The 18,981-nt window shown below is 39.2% G+C and overlaps 1 protein-coding gene across 7 annotated transcripts in view; it reads right to left on the bottom strand.

Moving 5' to 3' along the window:
• nrxn2b (neurexin 2b) overlaps positions 1-18,981 on the bottom strand; it is a 631,720-nt gene that overhangs the window by 250,318 nt on the left and 362,421 nt on the right. For all 7 annotated transcript variants that reach the window (XM_088347971.1, XM_088347972.1, XM_088347965.1 and 4 more), the window contains one exon: positions 14,614-14,733. In XM_088347971.1, the coding sequence (XP_088204097.1) occupies positions 14,614-14,733 (120 nt within the window). The remainder of the gene's footprint in view (positions 1-14,613; positions 14,734-18,981) is intronic.

Raw genomic sequence — 18,981 nt, 5'->3', positions numbered from 1 at the left:
TTATTTTTATTTTTAGTTATTTTGGGAAATCCTGAAGGTTTCCTGATTTATTTTTTGTGATCATTTAAAACACATTTTATTTTAAAGTTCACATGTTCTCAAGTGAAAAGGGACTATTTGAGTTCATGTAATTTAAAGGTGGGTGACATCAGTGGAGCTGTCCTTAAGAAGTTGAATGTTACATATTGTCTTTGTTAAGTATTTTTTAACAATGTCCAACAGACTTTTTGCTTCCCTTTACATTGCAACCTTTTTATTTTACCTTACTGTACTTTTATCAGAGCTGTTCAAGGTGAACCACATAATGCAGACGTAGTGGGGAGAGGGGTGCTAGAGAGTGACGTCATGCTCGTCCGTGCAAGTTTTTTTTTGTCAGTGTAGCATGAAAATGGTGAAAGTAATAAGAAGCCTTCTTAGATTAGTCCAACACGGACCAAAACCTCAAGAAAGATGACTTTATGTTTAGTGTATTCAATCACGTTTAAGAAAGGCACGTACTTCCCCAAGGCACCGTAAATGAGATGACTGAGGCTGCACAAGCCAGGAGATGGCGATGTACAGTAATACAATTCCTTATTGAAATGAAATGAAATGAAATAAAATAATCTGCATTTATATAGCGCTTTTCAACTCAATGACTTCCCAAAGCGCTTTACAGTGTGCTTAACATTTCACAATAGCGGCCTTGTATTGCAGCTATGTAAGACGCTAACCTGCTTATTGGGGGTATTAGGGGTTCAGTGTCTTACCCAAGGACACTTCGACATGTAACACGGACAAGCCGGGATTCGAACTGGGATCCCTTGATCCCAAGACGAGTGCTCTACCTCCTGAGCTAAATTCTAAATTCACAAACTAGTTTAATAAGATGAAAAAGGTGGTGCAATGAGACTGATTATGGGGGTTATTAGATTGCTAGCACATCTGTGAGTATTAACAGGGCTTCGATTAAAGTATGCGTGTTAGAAGTATGCACAGAAATATGGTTTACAACTAATCCTACCCCAGAATCCCTGGCGTTGGAAGACACTTGTATGTGTAAATACTAAAATTAGGTTCTGCTAATTTGTGATTTGGGCTTTATTTATTTAAGCGAACTGGCATTATGTGGGTTTGCTATGCACCTGGCCAGTTTTTGATGCTTTTATAATGTAACCCAACAGAATCTTTATACAATGAGCATACTAGGTCCTTGTTTTAATACTTAATTTGGAATTTTAAATTAGTTCAACATCGTCAATGTAAAATATGGACCGAACATGATTTATCGGGTCGCATCCACATTAAGGAATTCAAAGAAGAAGTGTGTATACCACATGAAGGAGGGAGAAAAATGCTCAACTTCCTTCTTGAAGTGGAATTTAAGAACACCCAGGCTCCGCTGAGGGCTGAAAACTGCGTCAATATTTTAGTAGCACAATATAAACCAGGCAAATACTTTTGGAAGTTTTTTTTTTTTTTTCTCCTTTACCCCTTGAAGGCCTAAACTGCACTAATGAAAAACAAGGACGTGCTGAGGAATGCTACACCACATTCTACAAAAAAAAAAGCGAGCGGAAGATTGCATCGCATTCTTTGCAGCTCCTTTCGCAAAACGGCTCAATTAGCACATCGTCTTGAAAACGCAGCAGGCGATTCCCGGACGTGACAGGACTTCAAAAAGCCGTGGCGGTAGGTACCGGCCCCGTTCCGAAGGACGGCTATGGCTTTTGTCTTCCCGACCCGTCTGTCGCCTTCCTACCAAATTGGAAATACGGAGTCCATCTAGTCTGGGTTGGCGTAAATTAAAAGTCAGCCGATTGCTCAGAACTCTGCCGAGACGAAGGCAGCCATGTTCATTATAACTTTATTGTGGAATTGATCGTAGCCCCGGTGGCTGTCGATACCGTCGCTTGCGAGAAAAGTGAACAGATCTCACAACTAAAGAGAAGAAAAGCTTACATTTATAACAAGTTTGAACTGACATTTCTTGTACCTAAATACTCTGTAATTTAGTCCAGCTGTCAACAACGTGAAAAGGAGCCATTCTTGTAAAATATATAGCGTCTATGAACTATTACCACCAATATGCAGAAAAAGAGATCCGAAGTAATCGTGCCTTTTACAGAAAGGACACAGCTAGAAACCCTGATTAGGGTTGGGCATATTGTTCCATGCATCCATTCATCCAATATTTTCCCGCTTATACAGGGTTGGGTCACAGGGGCACAAGCCTCAGCAAGGAAGCCCAGATCTCCCTATCCCAAGCCACTTCGTCCATCTCATCCAACGGGATCCCATGGTGTTTCCAGGCCAGCCTACAGACAAAGTCCGTCAAACATGTCCTGGGTCTTCTCCAGACCCTCCTGCCAGTGGGGTATCTTCCTTGGGAGGCTTCCAGGATGTATCTTAATCAGATGCCGAAGCCACCTATGCTGGCCCTTCTCAACGCAGAGGACAAGCGGATCGACACTCTTATCACCCTATCCCTAAGCGAAAGCCCAGCCACAATGCGGAGGAAACTCATTCCAGTCGCTTGTATTTGGTCATGACCATAGGTGAGGGTAGGAACATAGATCGACATGTATATTGAGATCTTTTGCTTTTGGCTCAGCTCCTTCTTCACCAAAACGGACTGGAACAGAGTACGTATGACAGGAGATGCTGCAACAATCTGTCAATCTCCCATTCCATCTTACCCTCACACGTGAACCTTGAGATGCCTGAATGGCTCTACTCTGGGCAGGGTCTTATCACCAGCCCAAAAAGGGATATGAGCTCTTTTCCAGCTGAGAAACATAGTCTCGGAATTTGAGCTGCTGATTTTCACTCCAGCCGAATCAACGAGTCAGCTGTGAAAAAATTAAGTGAGAGCTGGTTATCACGGCTTTATAACGCCAACAACACCACATATTTGGCAAAAAGCAGAGATGCAATGCAGAGGCCCTCAAACCACCCACCTTAAACGCCACGGCAGCGCCTAAAAATTCTGTCCATTAGCGTTCTGAACAGAATCGTGACAAGGGGCGCCCTTGGCGGGGTCCAATCCCGACTCAAAACAAATCCAACATACTGCTGTAAATAGGAACACAATCAGGCACCACCCATACAGGGGCCACCAGCCTAGAAGGGAGAGTCCGGTACCCCATACTCCTAAAGTACCCCCCACAGGGATCCCTGCGAAACACAGTCGAATGCTTATTTCCAAGTCCACAAAACAAATCTGGACCGGATAGAAAGACCCCCATGTACCCGCGACGACCCTGCAGAATGTACAGAGCTGGTCCATTGCTCCATGGCCTGGACGAAAACCACACTGCTCTCCCTGAATCCAAGATTCAACCCCCTGAGAGACTCTCCTTTCCAGTACCCCCCAATAGACTTCACCAGAGAAGCTGAGAAGTGTGATTACCCGATCTTAATATCAATAATATTGATTCTAAGCAGGTACTTGGATCGGACTATTGTCCTGGCTTTGATACTTCACACCTCCACATATTTTCTCAAAGTGCTGTTTGAATAGTCCCTCTCTTTCTAATGCAGTGGTTTGGCCACTCTCTTAGTTGGAGCCTGTTTATGTGACTGACAAACACAATTTTAGCACCTCTCCCTACCTGGCCTACTGCTGCATCTTGCCTGCCAGAGAGAGTCAAATCGACATGCACACCCCTATCAGGAGCTAAATATGATAGAAGCAAACAGGCAGCTCAGCACAGTGTGGAATTTTTGTTTTTCAACTACAGAAAAAGGACAATGTCATGTGTAATTTGTATGGTGAAGTGATCTTCTACTATGGCTACACCACAAATTTACATGAAAAATCACTGTACAGAAGGGGACATGCTGCAACCAAAAATGTATGCATGTTACTGTTCCTGAACAAAAACCTGTAGTGCTATTGTCGCTGCGGCAACAGAGCCAAAAAAGAAAAGACTGCTGATTTATGGGGTTTGACTCTCTTGACTTGTAACAGTTGTTGTAGAAGTATTTCCTATATTGGTAAAGGTTTTTAGATTGTATTGTTTACACTCTTTGCACTTAGACCTCATTTTATAACATATTGTCCAATAGAAGGACTATATTTGTCATGTTTTGTTAGATCTGTATTTTTATTTTATTACTGCTTTTTTTACTTTACTCTTTACTTACTCTTACTCTTTACTCTAGACTTTTATGCTGTTAATGTTTGCATTGTAGTTATTTGATAATAAAGAAATAGAACATTATGGCCTTTTTTTAAATTAAATATTAACTAACTCAAGGGGGAGGGGGCCAATTATTTAATGATCATTAGATTTACGAGCACAATCGGTATCCATCAATAACGCCCTGTATTTACTTGCATCAGCATACTAAAAATCACAGTATTTAATTAATTGGATCAAGCCGTCTCTCGTCCTCCCACACACTTTCAACATGTGTTCATGAAGAGTGAATAGGTAATGAGTAGAACGTAAAAGCGTCAGCCAATGAAAATATATGGGCGAGGGATGTGAGAGAAGAGGACTAAGAGAATGAGCAAGACTATCGATCACGCGGCACGGGCGGGGCGGTTGTCTATATCGACGCCTCTCTGGGGAGCGTCACGACACAAAACCGACCAAGTGTTATTTATTAGTCGGTTGTCTTTCAGGGTTCTGAGCAGGATTTCTTTCTCTGGATTGATGGCGTAACAAATGAACACAAAATAAAAGCGCAGATTGAGCCTTGATATCTGTTCTTTCATTTTATTACATCCAAGAAATTCAGGGTGCTAACTAGCAAGCCTCCATGCTTTCCCATCTGTATCCTTCTGCTGGCCTGTTTGCTCGTGTTTCTTGAATAGGTTTTTACTGCAAACTATAGTTTTCCGTGTTTTTTGTATATGTATTTTTCATACAAGGGCAGACTAAAAAAATAATATGATACAAATCTTTTGTTTTTATTGTTTTCTTTGTTTTTGTACAAGTACGATAATAACTTCCTGTGTCGCTGTTTACTTTTCGCTACTTTGAAGATTTTTATGATTTATTGTGTTTTGCATTCTGATTGGATGAACAGAGGAAGATGCTTTCTATAACAAACAAATTCGGACCTCTCCAACCGCACGAACCACATGCATGACTATGGCGCTCTCTAGTGGCACTTTTTCAAAAAAATGTTTGATATTGGAAAACTATATGGTTACTGTAGGACAGAACCGGAGGGTAAAGGCAGTTTTAATCCATAGTTGCGCAAAAAAAAAATGGCACGGTTATATGATAATATGTAATAACTTATTATAATTTGACAGTACAGAAGTTACTTGTAAAAATATGTTTTTTTAAGTACAGCACTTTTATTTGCTAAACGAATATTTGGGCCTATAAATTGGGATTGTTCTTGAATAATAAATAAATAAACAAAGGTTTCTATTTCGGGGGGGTTTGACTATTGCGGGACATTTTTGGAACCTAACTCCTGAAGAAAAACGAGGGATTACTGTACTTCATATTAGTTCAAAGCAATTTTGATAAAGGAAAGACAATAATCAATTAATATCAATAAGACCTCAAATAGCATGTTGTGAGACTGTGATTTTTAGATTAATATATATATTTAAAAGTAGGCCTACTTAAAACCAAACATCACAGCTATTGACAGTCTGTACAGTATTCACAGTAACTAGTTACAGTAAAGGCAAGTTATTTAATTTATCTGCAAAATAAAAACGAATCGTTTTCACTACTTTTCTACACCAATAAATCAGATTGTGATATTGACTTCCAAAATATCTGAGACAAAGGCTGACTCAAAATCAATCTGAACAACACAGGTCTAACAAAAATAGTTTTAGCAAAGGTAATTCATTCAAATATGCGTATACATGTATTGGATTAGGTGTCTATCCATCCATCTATATTATATATATACAAAGACATGTATGTGTATATGTATATGTATATTTATATTTACAGTACAAATCTCCCTCGGTTTTCGTGGTAAATTGGGATCAGAACCAGACAGACAGTCAAACCCATTCAACGCCCTCCATAATCTGTCCCTGCTGTCGAAACACAATGCAAAATACAATGATGTCAATACCAATTAATAAACCAGCGATAACTGAAGCGCCAAGTAGCGAGGGGTCTCTCACATACTGCATATGTGAACAACTACCTTTCACTCCTGCACTACACCAATAAATCCAATTTTGATTCTCCATTCGTGATATTTGAAACGTGCAGCGATTTAAAAACGACATCTCGTCTCGGCTAATTTGCGTAGGGCACTGTTACAATACCCTACTGCTTAATCAGATGAGCCACATTTTGACTGCGGCGTTGTCGTTCTCCCCAAAGGCTGTGCGACATGATGGGAAAAATTAATTAATCAAATGTGGAACTCAAACTTCATGTATTCTAAACCTTAAATGCAGCATATAAAAGATAACCAATTGTGTTGAGCGCTGTAGGGGAAAAAACAAAATCTGCCCTGACTTTTATGTTACAGTCGAATCTTCCCATGATGAATCAGGAACAGAAAGTCTTCAAAAGAGATTTGTGTAGCGCCTTACGTAGGTACTCCGGTGTGCGTAGCATGCCGATAGCTACATAAAAAAAAAGTAAAGACGACCAAATAAAGCCATGTGAACCATACCGTCAAGCGTGAAAGACCAGTCTGTGATTCTTGGACAGAGATTGGAAAATGAGCACGGTCAGGACATCGTTTACCGTGCCACGTAGCTTCCTATGTTATATAATTCCGTCCGGGCGACATAAACCCAATAAAATCCTTTCCTGGACACTCAAATCACTCCAAGGACACACCGAATCCCACACGTGACTTCGGTAGAGGAATCTATTAGAACGACTCGACGATAGGAATGAAAGATTATCGCCCTCTTGGAAAGCCATCATTTATCACCGTATTGGCCTCCGTGTTCATGCTTGCCTGGATGCTGCTGTACTCATGCAAAGGAAAATCCTTTACTGTTCTCTGCGCACGCCCGGAAGATAGTTTTAACAAGCAGGAACTATAAGCAGAGTTATGATTTTACGGATTAAAAATGGTTTTCTAAAGCACTCGTTCTCAACTGTTCCGAGTTCAGGACTCACCATTCCACCTTAATAACAAGATGTGACATTTTTAAACCATTCACTGTACCTTCCAGCAGTGCTTCAATGCCCGACACTCCCACACAATTTTCGTATTCCGCAAAGGTTTCATTCTTCGACTCGATCATTCATGTCACTGTTTTCTTCTTTTCGCTACCCTTATCAACAACCTTCTTATGGCCAGTAAAAGGAAATACAACCAAAACACTGAAAACAAAATGAGATGCGGTCCCTCTCAAATCGGCTGAATGACTGAAACGGAAAGAGATCAAGAGGGAGGTTATCACCATCCATCCGTTATCTGCACCGCTTATCCTCAGTAAGGTTGCGGGGGCGCTGGAGCCCATCCCAGCTATCTTCGGGCATTGGGCAGGGGACACCCTGAACTGGTTGCCAGCCAGTCGCAGGGCACACAGAGACAGACAATTCACTCGCTCATTCACACCGAGGGACAATTTGAACTGGCTGATTAACCTAACATGCATGTTTTTGGAATGTGGGAGGAAACCGGAGTGCCTGGAGGAAACTCACGCAAGTACGGGAGAACATGCAAACTCCACACAGGAGGTTCGATCTCACGACCTCAGCACACGCGCTAAACACTGCGCCGCCGTGCTGCCCGGGTTATCACCATCTACTGTTTAGAAATGTGATTGACCCTTTGTTTTTTCTTCTTCTTAGCATTAGTTTGCCAAGAAAAAGGCCCGCAAACACTGAAAAAGTGTCTATGACCCTTTTTATGTCCTGACTCACAAGTTGAGAAACACTGTATAGTAACTATACCATAAACCTGACTATTTTCTGCAAACTATGAGGGCTAATTTTCGAGGGATCAAAGCCAATCAACAAATAAGAAATACAAACACCAGCACCTCCTTCATGTAGCCTCCACATTGAACACGATTTCAATCACAAGCTTATGTGGACTCTTAAGGAGCTAACAGTCATTTGAGAGGAAAAATGTATTTTACATAGGCTGAGACTTATTATTAGAATAACAACTTTTCACGTGTATGAATATGCTCTTGCTCAGCATAATTGTGCGTTTACCATGGTTCCCCCACATGTTTACAAGGCAATACACACTGATAGTACAGTATTATCTCACAATAACTAAGTTTCTGTTAGGTCTATTACTTTACACATCTGAACAAAACACACAAAGAGCTAAGCGACACCAATGTTCTCTCATGAGGAGATGCTTCACAGTCAAAGCTTAGGTCACATCTGACCAGAACAGCTCCCCTATTGTATTACAAACAACTGAGTAACAGGGTCGATGAGGGAGGATTGTTTAACATAGCAAGAGGACACCACAAAAGAAACATCAAACAGACTGGAGACAAATATACTTGACGATACAGCAGCTTCTTCTCAGGTGAATGGTTGAGTAGTTCACAGGGTAATACAACTTTTTGAAGCACAACACCACATTTTACTTGACTGTGGGAACCCCATATAATTAAGATAATTATAATTCATATTCTAATTCTAACATTGCAGTAAATGAAAAATACATGTATTTACAATCATCCATTCAGTTTCTTTTTTCAAATATGAAGGGGAGATTAAGATAGCCAAGTCTTACCTTTCATTAGAACCCAATGTATATATATATATATATATATATATATATATATATATATAGTTTATGATAATGTGCATTATTTAGTTCTATGGGTTATCCAAACCCAGCATTTTTGGTTCGACTGGACATGTGTCAAATACTCATTTTTGTAGTATTATTGGGAAATTTGAGAGGCATGTAATCCTGTTTTGGTATTCAGGCCCACCACCCTGTTACATTCATTTGCCAGGCAGATTTCTGGATGGTAAAAAATAGACGGACGTAAATGTGGTATGTTTGTGTGAATTCAAACTTCCATTATTCAGTACCAGTAGTACTGCAGAGGAGAAAACTTCAAGTTCAGGAACAGCTCCAGTTTTACTTTGGATGCACCTTTTTAGGCGTTCGAGTAAAAATACCAGGTGACCCTGCTCTTGGAAGGCCAGCATTTATCACCTTATCGGCCTTAGTGTCCATGCCCTCCTCCTCATTGCCGCTGCACTCGTACTACCGAAAATCCATTACTGTTCTTGCCGCACTCCAGAAGATATGTTTAACAAGCAGGAAATATAAGCAGAGCTGTGGTTCTACAAATTGAAACTTGTTTCTGAAATTCAACTATACTTTAAATATGAGTCTTTTCTGTTGACTATAATTGGTTATTTTCTAGGGAACAAAACAAATCGAGAAATAAGACACCCCAACACAAGCAACTCCTCCTGATTTATTACAAGTTTATGATACTCTTGGAAGGGATTAGCGCATTTACATACAAAATGGGTCTCTTTTCACAACATTTTTAGTTCAAGAATTTACTCCCGGAACCGATTCAACCAATTTTAAGTAGAGGTACCACTGTATGATATCTTTAAAGCATACGTGCCCTAGCAAGTAGCTTTCAGTCCATTCAAAGTGAATAGGTTCCTTCGCATTGCTTGTTTCTTTTCTTTTTCACAAAAGAGATAATGGGGACTAAAAGTGAATGTTTCCATCAGTGCTTCTAAGTTTCTAGGTAACACGATCAATTTTGCTGTCTGGGAGGCATGCAAAGCCACGCGGACTAAAACCACCAGGTGGAAGGATTTTTTAATTTCTATTTTAAGGTTGTCATGACGATAAAACTTCAAACTCAATGACCCAGAAAATAGTACATGCACTATACCATTTGAACCTGAATTTGTGTTCTTGTTTTTTTTTTTTTTTAATTTAGTGTAGGTATTAAAAAAAAGAAGGAAAAAGAAGTGAATAATAAAAACCTTATACATTTCAAAATTGAATGACGGAAAAAAAAGCTTTATTTGCACTAAGAACTTTGACATTTTTATTTTTTAATATCTTGTGCCTCCATTCAATATGGTTGGTGTAAAGGGTAAAGAAGAGGTGAGCCGTTTCTTTTGAAAAGAAAGTGGAAAAAGAAAGCTTGATGGGGTTGAAAAAATGGTTGGATCACTTTTTTTCGGCCACTTTCTACCACAGAGGAGGAAGTTGCCTAACTCTTGAAGCTTATCTTCCAAAAGTAAGTTAAATTTAACTTTACTTATCTTTATAGCACATATTATTTTATGAAATGTTTATTTCTTAGTACAAAACAGTACAGGTTACTTATACAAGCCTTAAACATGCTTATGTAAACCTTAATAATACAAAATATAGCACTGAAGTAACTTAGGACAAACTTCAACTTAAAAACGATCGTCCGGAACCTCGTTCGTAAGTAGAGCAGTGTCTGTATATAGAAAACCGCGACATCTTAGAAATCTACGATGACTGTGTCATCTGCTACCACTGACCAAGGCACTCCAGATTAAAGCCGAAGTGGGCAAAATGATACTGTGCTAGCAAAAAAAAGTAACAAGTTAATGTTTTCTATCCTGTAAAAAAATGTTATACGGCAAACACAATTTGGAGTTATCAAAACATATATAAAATACAGGAAAATGTATAAGTTGACAGGTATAAATTTGAGTTTTTTATTTAATTATAATCAAACATATAAGATTTATTTTGGCGCATATCCAAAACCTATTGTCAAGATTCAAATGACTAAAACTAGTCGACCCTGTGACTCAACGTGTTTTTATGCTAGACTCCCCAGTGAATCTTCATTTGTTCAGGTCATTTTAAAGTTTAAATAAATAATGTTCGAAGAAAACTCATAGAAATTCGAAATTAATTTGATGCTATATTTTCTGGTAGTCATATCATTTTGACTTGCTCATTTAGTAAGTAGCTCACATGATTAAAAAGTGTGAGCATCTCCTTGTTGAAATGTTGATTACTAATAAATTGAGGCCGTTTTCCTTCAAGTCATATTATCTTATAGTATCTCAATTTCTCCACCGTATTTGTGTTTTAATACTCGCCATTTGAAAAAATACCATTCTCAAACTATATGGACATATTTTGTTAGCATTGGAATGGTCTTTACTTTTGACTCTCAAGCATTGACATTAAGTAAGTTTTTCAAGGGAAAATGGATGGTATACAACCTAAAAACTACCCAGGAACCGTCAGCAGTGGGGAAAGCTGTCCAGAGTTGTTTCCTCAGTGGCGCCCGACAACCCAGGTGGTTAAGGGGTCTGCGGAATATGTATAGCTATAATACTTAGTTGATATAATTCATGTTGCCACACAGGCACACACACTTGTTAAAATATATGTTTTGCATGATATCTATAGTATAAGATATAACATTGACATATTGATACTTTTGAAAACCCTACTGAAGATTTATGCCACATTTCTTGTGTAAATACCATGTAAATTATAACTATAGCCTTATCCCCCTTGTTTTATAACCTTATCTTCTCTGTTCCTTTATCTTCTTGGCCCATACCTCACTGTGAATGAGTAAAACTGGAGTGTCATGCCAAATTTTGTTGTCACAATATGTTAACCCATTTTGTAACAATGACAATAAAGGTATATTCTATTCTATTCTATTCTATTCTATTCTATTCTATTCTATTCTATTCTATAAAAGGCACTGTTAGCATGGTGTATGTAACATCCTACATGCCGACATTTCTTGTGTAAATATTGTGCAAATTATAACTATAACCTATCCTCCTTGTTTTATAACCTTATCTTCTCTGTTCCTTTATCTTCTTGTATTTTTTTACCTCATTGTGAATGTGCGAACCTGGAGTGTCATGCCCAATTTCGTTGTCACAATATGTTAACCCATTTTGTAACAATGACAATAAAGGTATATTCTTTTCTATTTTATTCTATTCTAGTGGAAAAACAGGTGGCAAAAGGTGCAAACATTAGCCCCTTATGAAGACAGATGCCGGTACAGACGGTAAATTAAACCTTGGATATTTTCTCAAAGATAACCTGATACCAACTTTTCCCCCATATTGTCTCGTGCTTCGTTCAGGCTCTGCAAGCGAGCATAATTGGCATACTGCAGAGATAAAGGCAGAAGAGGACACAGCGAAGTGAAGACTGCAAGCTTTACTTTATCAGCACCCGTGGGATCAAATCTGAGAAAGTCATCCGATGTCAGTCAGGTTTTTACTGATAAAACACACCTGAGATATATTTCAACCTCCATTATTTTTCCTTCTCTTGCACTACATCTCGTGTTCTTGTTCCAAAACGGAACCCAGGGCTTTGATGATGTTAGCATTTGTCTTGAGCGGTCTCAAAGCAATTACTTAGCCTTGTTAGTTGTCCTTTAATGCACATTGTGGCTTAAAAGCCATCCCGTTCTTTAATTAAACCCGGGAAAGCAGCCGGGGCGCTGCAGTCGGATCGACATTGAAGCACAGACTCATCAAGTAGCAAGCAATAGTTTCGGCAGGAAACATTTTTCGCATGTGCAATATAGAAAAACAATGGTTCATCGACTTTGTTTGTGTCTTGCTGATGTACGCCTAAAACAAAACCTATGGGCATTCAGTGTATTACATTTACGAAAATACCAAAATCACTTTTTTGTTGACAAAGCTGGCCAACAGTAAAACGAAAGAAATACAGTTCTAGTCCCCCTCACTGAGACGCCCCATCATCATAAACACACAAAAAGTTAAAACACTTGAGAGTAACACTGGACGACAAACTCCCCTCTGGTCAGCATACCATGGACAGAGTCAACAAAGACTGTCAGTCATACACCTCCTTTTTATTACTCTACCGAAGCATTGTGCATCCCATCCTCTTGTTTTGCTCCACAGGGTTTTTCACTATGCTCTCTGTCACTTATTGGACCACACTCACAAGGGATCACTTACATGGAAGCTAAAATCATTAGCCTAACCACACCCAACATCAGAGACTTAAATAACAGGTCCATCATATATGTGACTGGCAACACAATTATCCAGGATATCACTCACCCAATACACCAATACTTCATCCCAGAGGGCGCCAAAACAAGACGATTTAGGAAGGCCCATTTCGGGAAAAGCCAGATCCCTTCTGCCGTCAACCTTTTAAACAACAGGGCCCGCTGACCGACCCAGTTAGTCAGTCATTGGCCCACTGTCATGTATCTTTGTCCATGCTTGTGCATTAATTGGAAGGTAATTTATTTAAGGAGAACACTACATCTAAACCTAAACAAAGCACCCATTATACATTTTGCAGAATAAAATATCTGGTTTTAGAGTTCTGTTTTCCTGTGCATTTGTGTGACTGTTTGGCCAGCAGATTGCCACAAATTGGCCTTGGTTATTTTCAATCAGTCCATGGCATTCATAAATATTGGTTCACATGGCAGGAGAAGGATTGCTCACCTCTTGCCATGCATACAACCACCATTACTCTTCTTTCTAACTGTTTTTTAGCTGTCTGCCAACGGCAGAGTAACTATAACCCGTGGACAAGGCAAAAGTGGTGATCATGTTTCATCTGGGTTTATGTATTTAAATATGTTTGTTCCTTTGTGTAATTGTTTGTCCGTGTTTTTGTGTCTGTTCATTCAAGAAAAGGAGGAAGGAGTTTAGATATGACCAACATAGTTTGCATATAGTCAGGTAGGTTCCCTAGATGTGGAAAAATTCCCAGAAAGGCTTACTATGCATTTTTAAACCAAACCCCCATTTCAGAAGTATAGTCTTCATCTGGACTCAGTCTTACTTTTGGGTTTTCCATGTGCAAATGACTCTGCCTACTAGTAGAATCGGTGCACAACCATTCTAGTTTGTTTTTTAGTTACCATCCGTACTCTTCTGCGTAGCAGGTAGATTTAAAGAGATATGATTTGACTTTCTAAGAACAGTGTTGTTTAGCAATTTTTTGGACAGTTGAAAACTGCAACAAAGCGCCTTGGATCTCATTACTTTCGGAAAGAGTTTCCTTGATTTATTCGACCAGCCCAGCGGCTCCTCCGGTCATGAACAACGACAAACTCGGCGTGCAAGCAACAGCGCTTATTAAGCTATAAAGCACAGCTGCCGCATTTGCCCGCAGTAAGACAAACAAAAATATGATTTAAGGTGTCGCACCGAGCGCCAATATTGTTCCTCAAGAGACAAAAATAGAGCAGGTGATTGAACTCCTGAACATTTTCAACAAAACACATCTTTGTCTGCCAGGCAAATGACACACGCCGACAAAAGCCACCGCATCGAATAACCTACCTCGATTTCCAGAGGGCGAATCCCCGAGAGCTGGCCGACTCAGACACAATTTGTCATGAGTCAGCCAACGCCAAGGAGAAAGGGCCGATCGTTTGGCGGGCAAAGTAAAGACAGCCTCAAAGACGGAAGGCTGGATATAAAGAGAACAAGGCGATGGATTAACCCCGGCTGCATTTGGGGGTCAAGTGGATGAAATATGACCGGGAGGACGGCAAAATACTCTGAAAAATGCACAGCTCCACTAAGGGAGGAAAACACTGGTGCAAGGAACAGCAATGCTTACCTGGGTGGCCCTCACCCGTTAGACCAACTAATCATGCTAAAACCAAGAAACCATTCAAGAACATAATCCTTTATCCGCATCACAGTTACAAGAAAACAATATTCCCAAAATCAGACTTACGGTCGTTGCAAAACGAGCCTCCGTAGGACGTCATGGTGCAGTCGCAGGTGAAGCCCTCCCATTGCTGGAGACAAACCCCTTGATGGTAGCAGGAGTCCTCCGTACAGGTGGTACTCGGTCCTGAAGAGGAAAGGGTTTCAGGTTTGAGTGTCAGAACGGCACTTTAAACAGCTTGATAGGATCTAAGCAACGTTAAGCTGAATGCAGTTGCTGAAATTTGGCCTTTGGATGATATTTGAATTTTCCTTTCTTTTTAAACAAATATGAAAGCTAAATTGAGACAAACATTCTACACCATGGGTGCTCATTAACTAGATTGCGATCTACTGGTTGATCGCAGAGGTAGGCTTGGTAGATTACGGCAAAGCGTATTCAGTGGATTGTATTTGATGGGATAGGCTGCAGTCTTGTGGTCAAATTCCCCTTTTGGGGGTCAACATTGCATTGTTGCAGGAACAATTTGGATGACTCCAAATTTTGTCGATTGAAGGTGTAAACAGTTCACTAAAACCGGACAATTTCCCAGGACAGCCACCCTGTCGTGCATCAGTAGATTTCAGCCCTTTAATATGTGTGGTATTAATAATTTCTTTAGCAATTTCTTCCTGTATGCATTGAATCTTCTTAGTAAAGAAGACCATTAAGTCATGAGCAGAGTGCGTCGAACTATCTGCGATGGTCTGTTGCCTTGTAAGCGATGCTACAGTGTCAAAAAGGGCTTTGGGATTGTTCTTTTGAGACGCGATCACCTTCGAAAGGTAGGCCGATATAGCAGAGGCAAGGGCCGCCCCCTTCTTTTCAGCATTTACATGCTTCCATTAGGTGATATTATTCGCAAGTACAATATCAGCTTCCACTGCTACGCAGACGACACTCAACTATATCTTCCGTTGGAGGAATCTCCCACACTAAACTGTGGAAACTTGGAGGCCTGCCTCATTGAGATAAAAGAGTGGATGTCACTCAATTTCTTGCGTCTTAACTCTGAAAAGACCGAAATGTTAGTCATTGGTCCATCTAAATGCCGTGACTTATTCTCAAAAACTGCTGTGAACATTGACAAATGTCACATCACACAGAGTGACTCCGTTAAAAATTTAGGTGTCATATTTGACCCTGATCTATCCTTTGAAATGCATGTAAAGAAAATTACTAGAACCGCTTTCTTTCATCTTCGTAACATTGCTAAAATCCGTTCTATACTGTCTCAGTCTGATGCGGAAATTATAATTCATGCATTTGTTACCTCCCGTCTCGATTACTGTAATGCACTACTCTCTGGTCTCCCGAAGTCTAGAATCAAGTCTCTTCAGCTGGTACAAAATGCCGCAGCGAGGCTTTTAACTAGGACAAAAAAGTACGATCACATAACACCGATTTTGGCTAACCTGCATTGGCTCCCAGTTAGCCATAAATGTGATTTTAAGGTTCTCTTAGTATTATACAAAATCATACATGGACTTGCTCCCTCTTATCTTTCAGATCTGATTTGCCCCTATGTCCCGGTCCGAAGCCTACGATCTGAGAGTGCCGGTTTTCTGGTGATCCCAAGAGCAAAGAAGTGTTCTGCTGGTTCGAGAGCGTTCTCCATCCGGGCACCGGTGCTGTGGAATGCTCTTCCCCCTGAGATCCGATCTGCAAGCTCAGTGGAAATGTTTAAATTCTAAACTTAAAACTCACTTCTACTCCATAGCATATGAATAACCTACTCTTCTCGTCGGCTGAAAAATAGTCTGTGTAATATAGTGTAATAATCTGTGAAGCCCTTTGAGACTCTTCGTGATTTAGGGCTATACAAATAAAAATGACTTGACTTGACTTGACTCAATTACAAATGTGTTTATATTGGTTTTGATTGTTTACTTACGATTTAATGCGATTTTGATGATTAAGAGTTCAAATTAAATGAAATATTTACATTTATATTAATGTAAATGTATGATGTGTTTTTTTTTCAAAATGCCTTACAGATCAAGAAATATTACTGTATCTGCTCACATTGAGTCCAATGTATTCATTATTTTTTCAATGTATCTATCTGCACTCCAGCATTATCGTGTACTTGTTCCTCGCAAGAGTATCATTGGACAAAAACATTAGCAACGAAAAGAAAAAAACTGACCTAAACTGATTCATGGAGTTCACATATATTAGATTAAACTACTGTATTACATATTCTTTTTTTTGGCTTAAAAAAATTAGATTTATTTAGTTGTACATTGAGAAATATTATGAGCATTCAATTTCACCATTTGGGACCCTTTTTTCAGTGCTAAACTGCTCTTGAATTTCCATTTTTTGAGGTGGGTAGATAATTTAGACTTGTTCATTTTTTAAGAGACTGCATTATCACATGTCTAGCACTGGGGGGAAAGTATGCTTTTATACCCTGAAAGCTAAAAGACTGGCATGTAGTTTTTAAATGAATTGCCATTGAAAAGCATCAGTATGTTTCTGCAAGTGTGAAGCAAGCCTTCTATATTTCAAGTTGTTTTTTTTGTTTGTTTTTTTTTTTGTTTTTTTTTAATTTTTTTAACAGAGATAATAATCTTGAGCTGGATTAGTTTCCCTGAAAGCAGTGTTTCTCAACTGATGGGTCGGGACCAATGTTCCCTCTAATTTTCCACGGGTCTGAGCGTTTACACAAAGTCGGTGAGCAACGCTTGAAACAACAGTAAGCAACAACAATACCAAGTGTGGCAACTAAGTCATATGTAGTAAGATACACAATTGTATTTAATCACATTTTTTAGTGGAAGTACAATGTTGGCAAGAATATTGACTTAGTATAATTGGAAATTATTTGAATGCAACACAAACGTTTTCTTCTTTTCCCCTGTGTTTTTTCTATTCTTTTAAATTCCTTTAAAAAAATCCCATTGAGTTTATTTTTCCTAGCTTTTCACTACTTTTTCATTTTGGTATTTTTTCCTTTTTTGTTCTACTCCCTCTTCCTTTGAGTCATTGTGTGCATCATTTTACATGATATTTGGTCATAGAGGGATGAAAGAAGCAAAAACAACCTGAAGAGCCGTTTAGGACTCGAAAGAGCCAGTTCCTTTTAGTGAGCCGAGCCGAAGAAGCCGGTTCTCGAAGAACTCTACTGACTTTACTCAACTTCATTCTACTTCGACCTTGACTTCAAAATACCTCATTTACAACACAACGTCAGGGGAACCCTTGTATTTTTACCTTCATGCACTGTAACTTTGACCTAATTCGCTTCTTAATTAGACATCTTCGTGAGCTGGCTAGATTTTCTTGTGCGCGGAAAAGCCCTGGGTAGTGCGCAATTGCGCACACAAGCAGCTTAGAGGGAACATTGCGCTGGATAGATTTTTTTGTGCGCTGAGAATGTGCGGGCAGTGTGCGATTGCGCACGTGCACAGCTTAGAGGGAACATTGGTCGGGACCCAGAAGTCAGTTGCAGACGGCCTTTGCCTAGGCAAAATAATGCGACTTTATTATCAACATATCTTAATATTTATCAATGTTTATGTACATGTTTTGTAAATATTTTAGGGAATCGCTAAAATGTGATGTAGGCTTATATGCGAGTATATACGTCAATTATTTTAAATTGGAGAACTAGATTTTCTTGATTTGGGTTGCACCATGTCATTAGGGTGGGATGGAGGGTCCTGGGGTAAGACTAGTAGGGTACCACCTTATTATTGTATGTAGTATTTTTTGTTTCATGTTAATATAGTAATAATAATAATAATAATAATAATAATAAAGCCCAAAGGTTTGTTCCAGGGCTCCCACAAAGAGGCATTTTGATGTAACCCTGTAACTCTTTCCCTTACTATAGCCATTAAATCTGTTTTGAAAAAAAAAAAAAAAAAAAAAAACATATATATATATATATATATATATATATATATATATATATATATATATATATATATATATTTATGTGTACATATAAACACCACTCTCCGGCCCTTCTACCTTTCCTACATGACATGCTCACACACATGTGTGACAACAAGGCGCTCTAAGGAAACCACTCAGATTTTCATTTAAACCACAAAATTCTCTGTGGACTCATCCATAGGTTTGCTTACTCCTTTTATGAATTACAAGCCCCAAGTGCAGGTTTTGCACTAAAAAATGACAGCCCCGTTGGGATATGTGAAATTCTCAGAGTGTAGGAAAGACACACCGATGTGACTTGCATTCTTCAGTGCAGGAATAATTGCCCCACAAATTGAGCAGATATCTTCCAGTGACGCATTTCTCATTTTAAAAAAAAGGGATAATCAATATATGAAGCTGGACATGTTTTAACGCTAGATAATACTTAAAGGCAGTTTGTTTGTGTTTTTGTTGGAGCTGCCTAATTAGCTGGCAGACTAATAAAAG

This window comes from Urocampus carinirostris, chromosome 11 (genome assembly GCF_059441175.1).
Source record: "Urocampus carinirostris isolate Australia breed hairy pipefish chromosome 11, RoL_Ucar_1.0, whole genome shotgun sequence".
Classification (NCBI taxonomy): domain Eukaryota; kingdom Metazoa; phylum Chordata; class Actinopteri; order Syngnathiformes; family Syngnathidae; genus Urocampus; species Urocampus carinirostris.
Note: the sequence above shows the minus strand (reverse complement) of the source record. Positions and strands in the feature narration are given on the sequence as shown.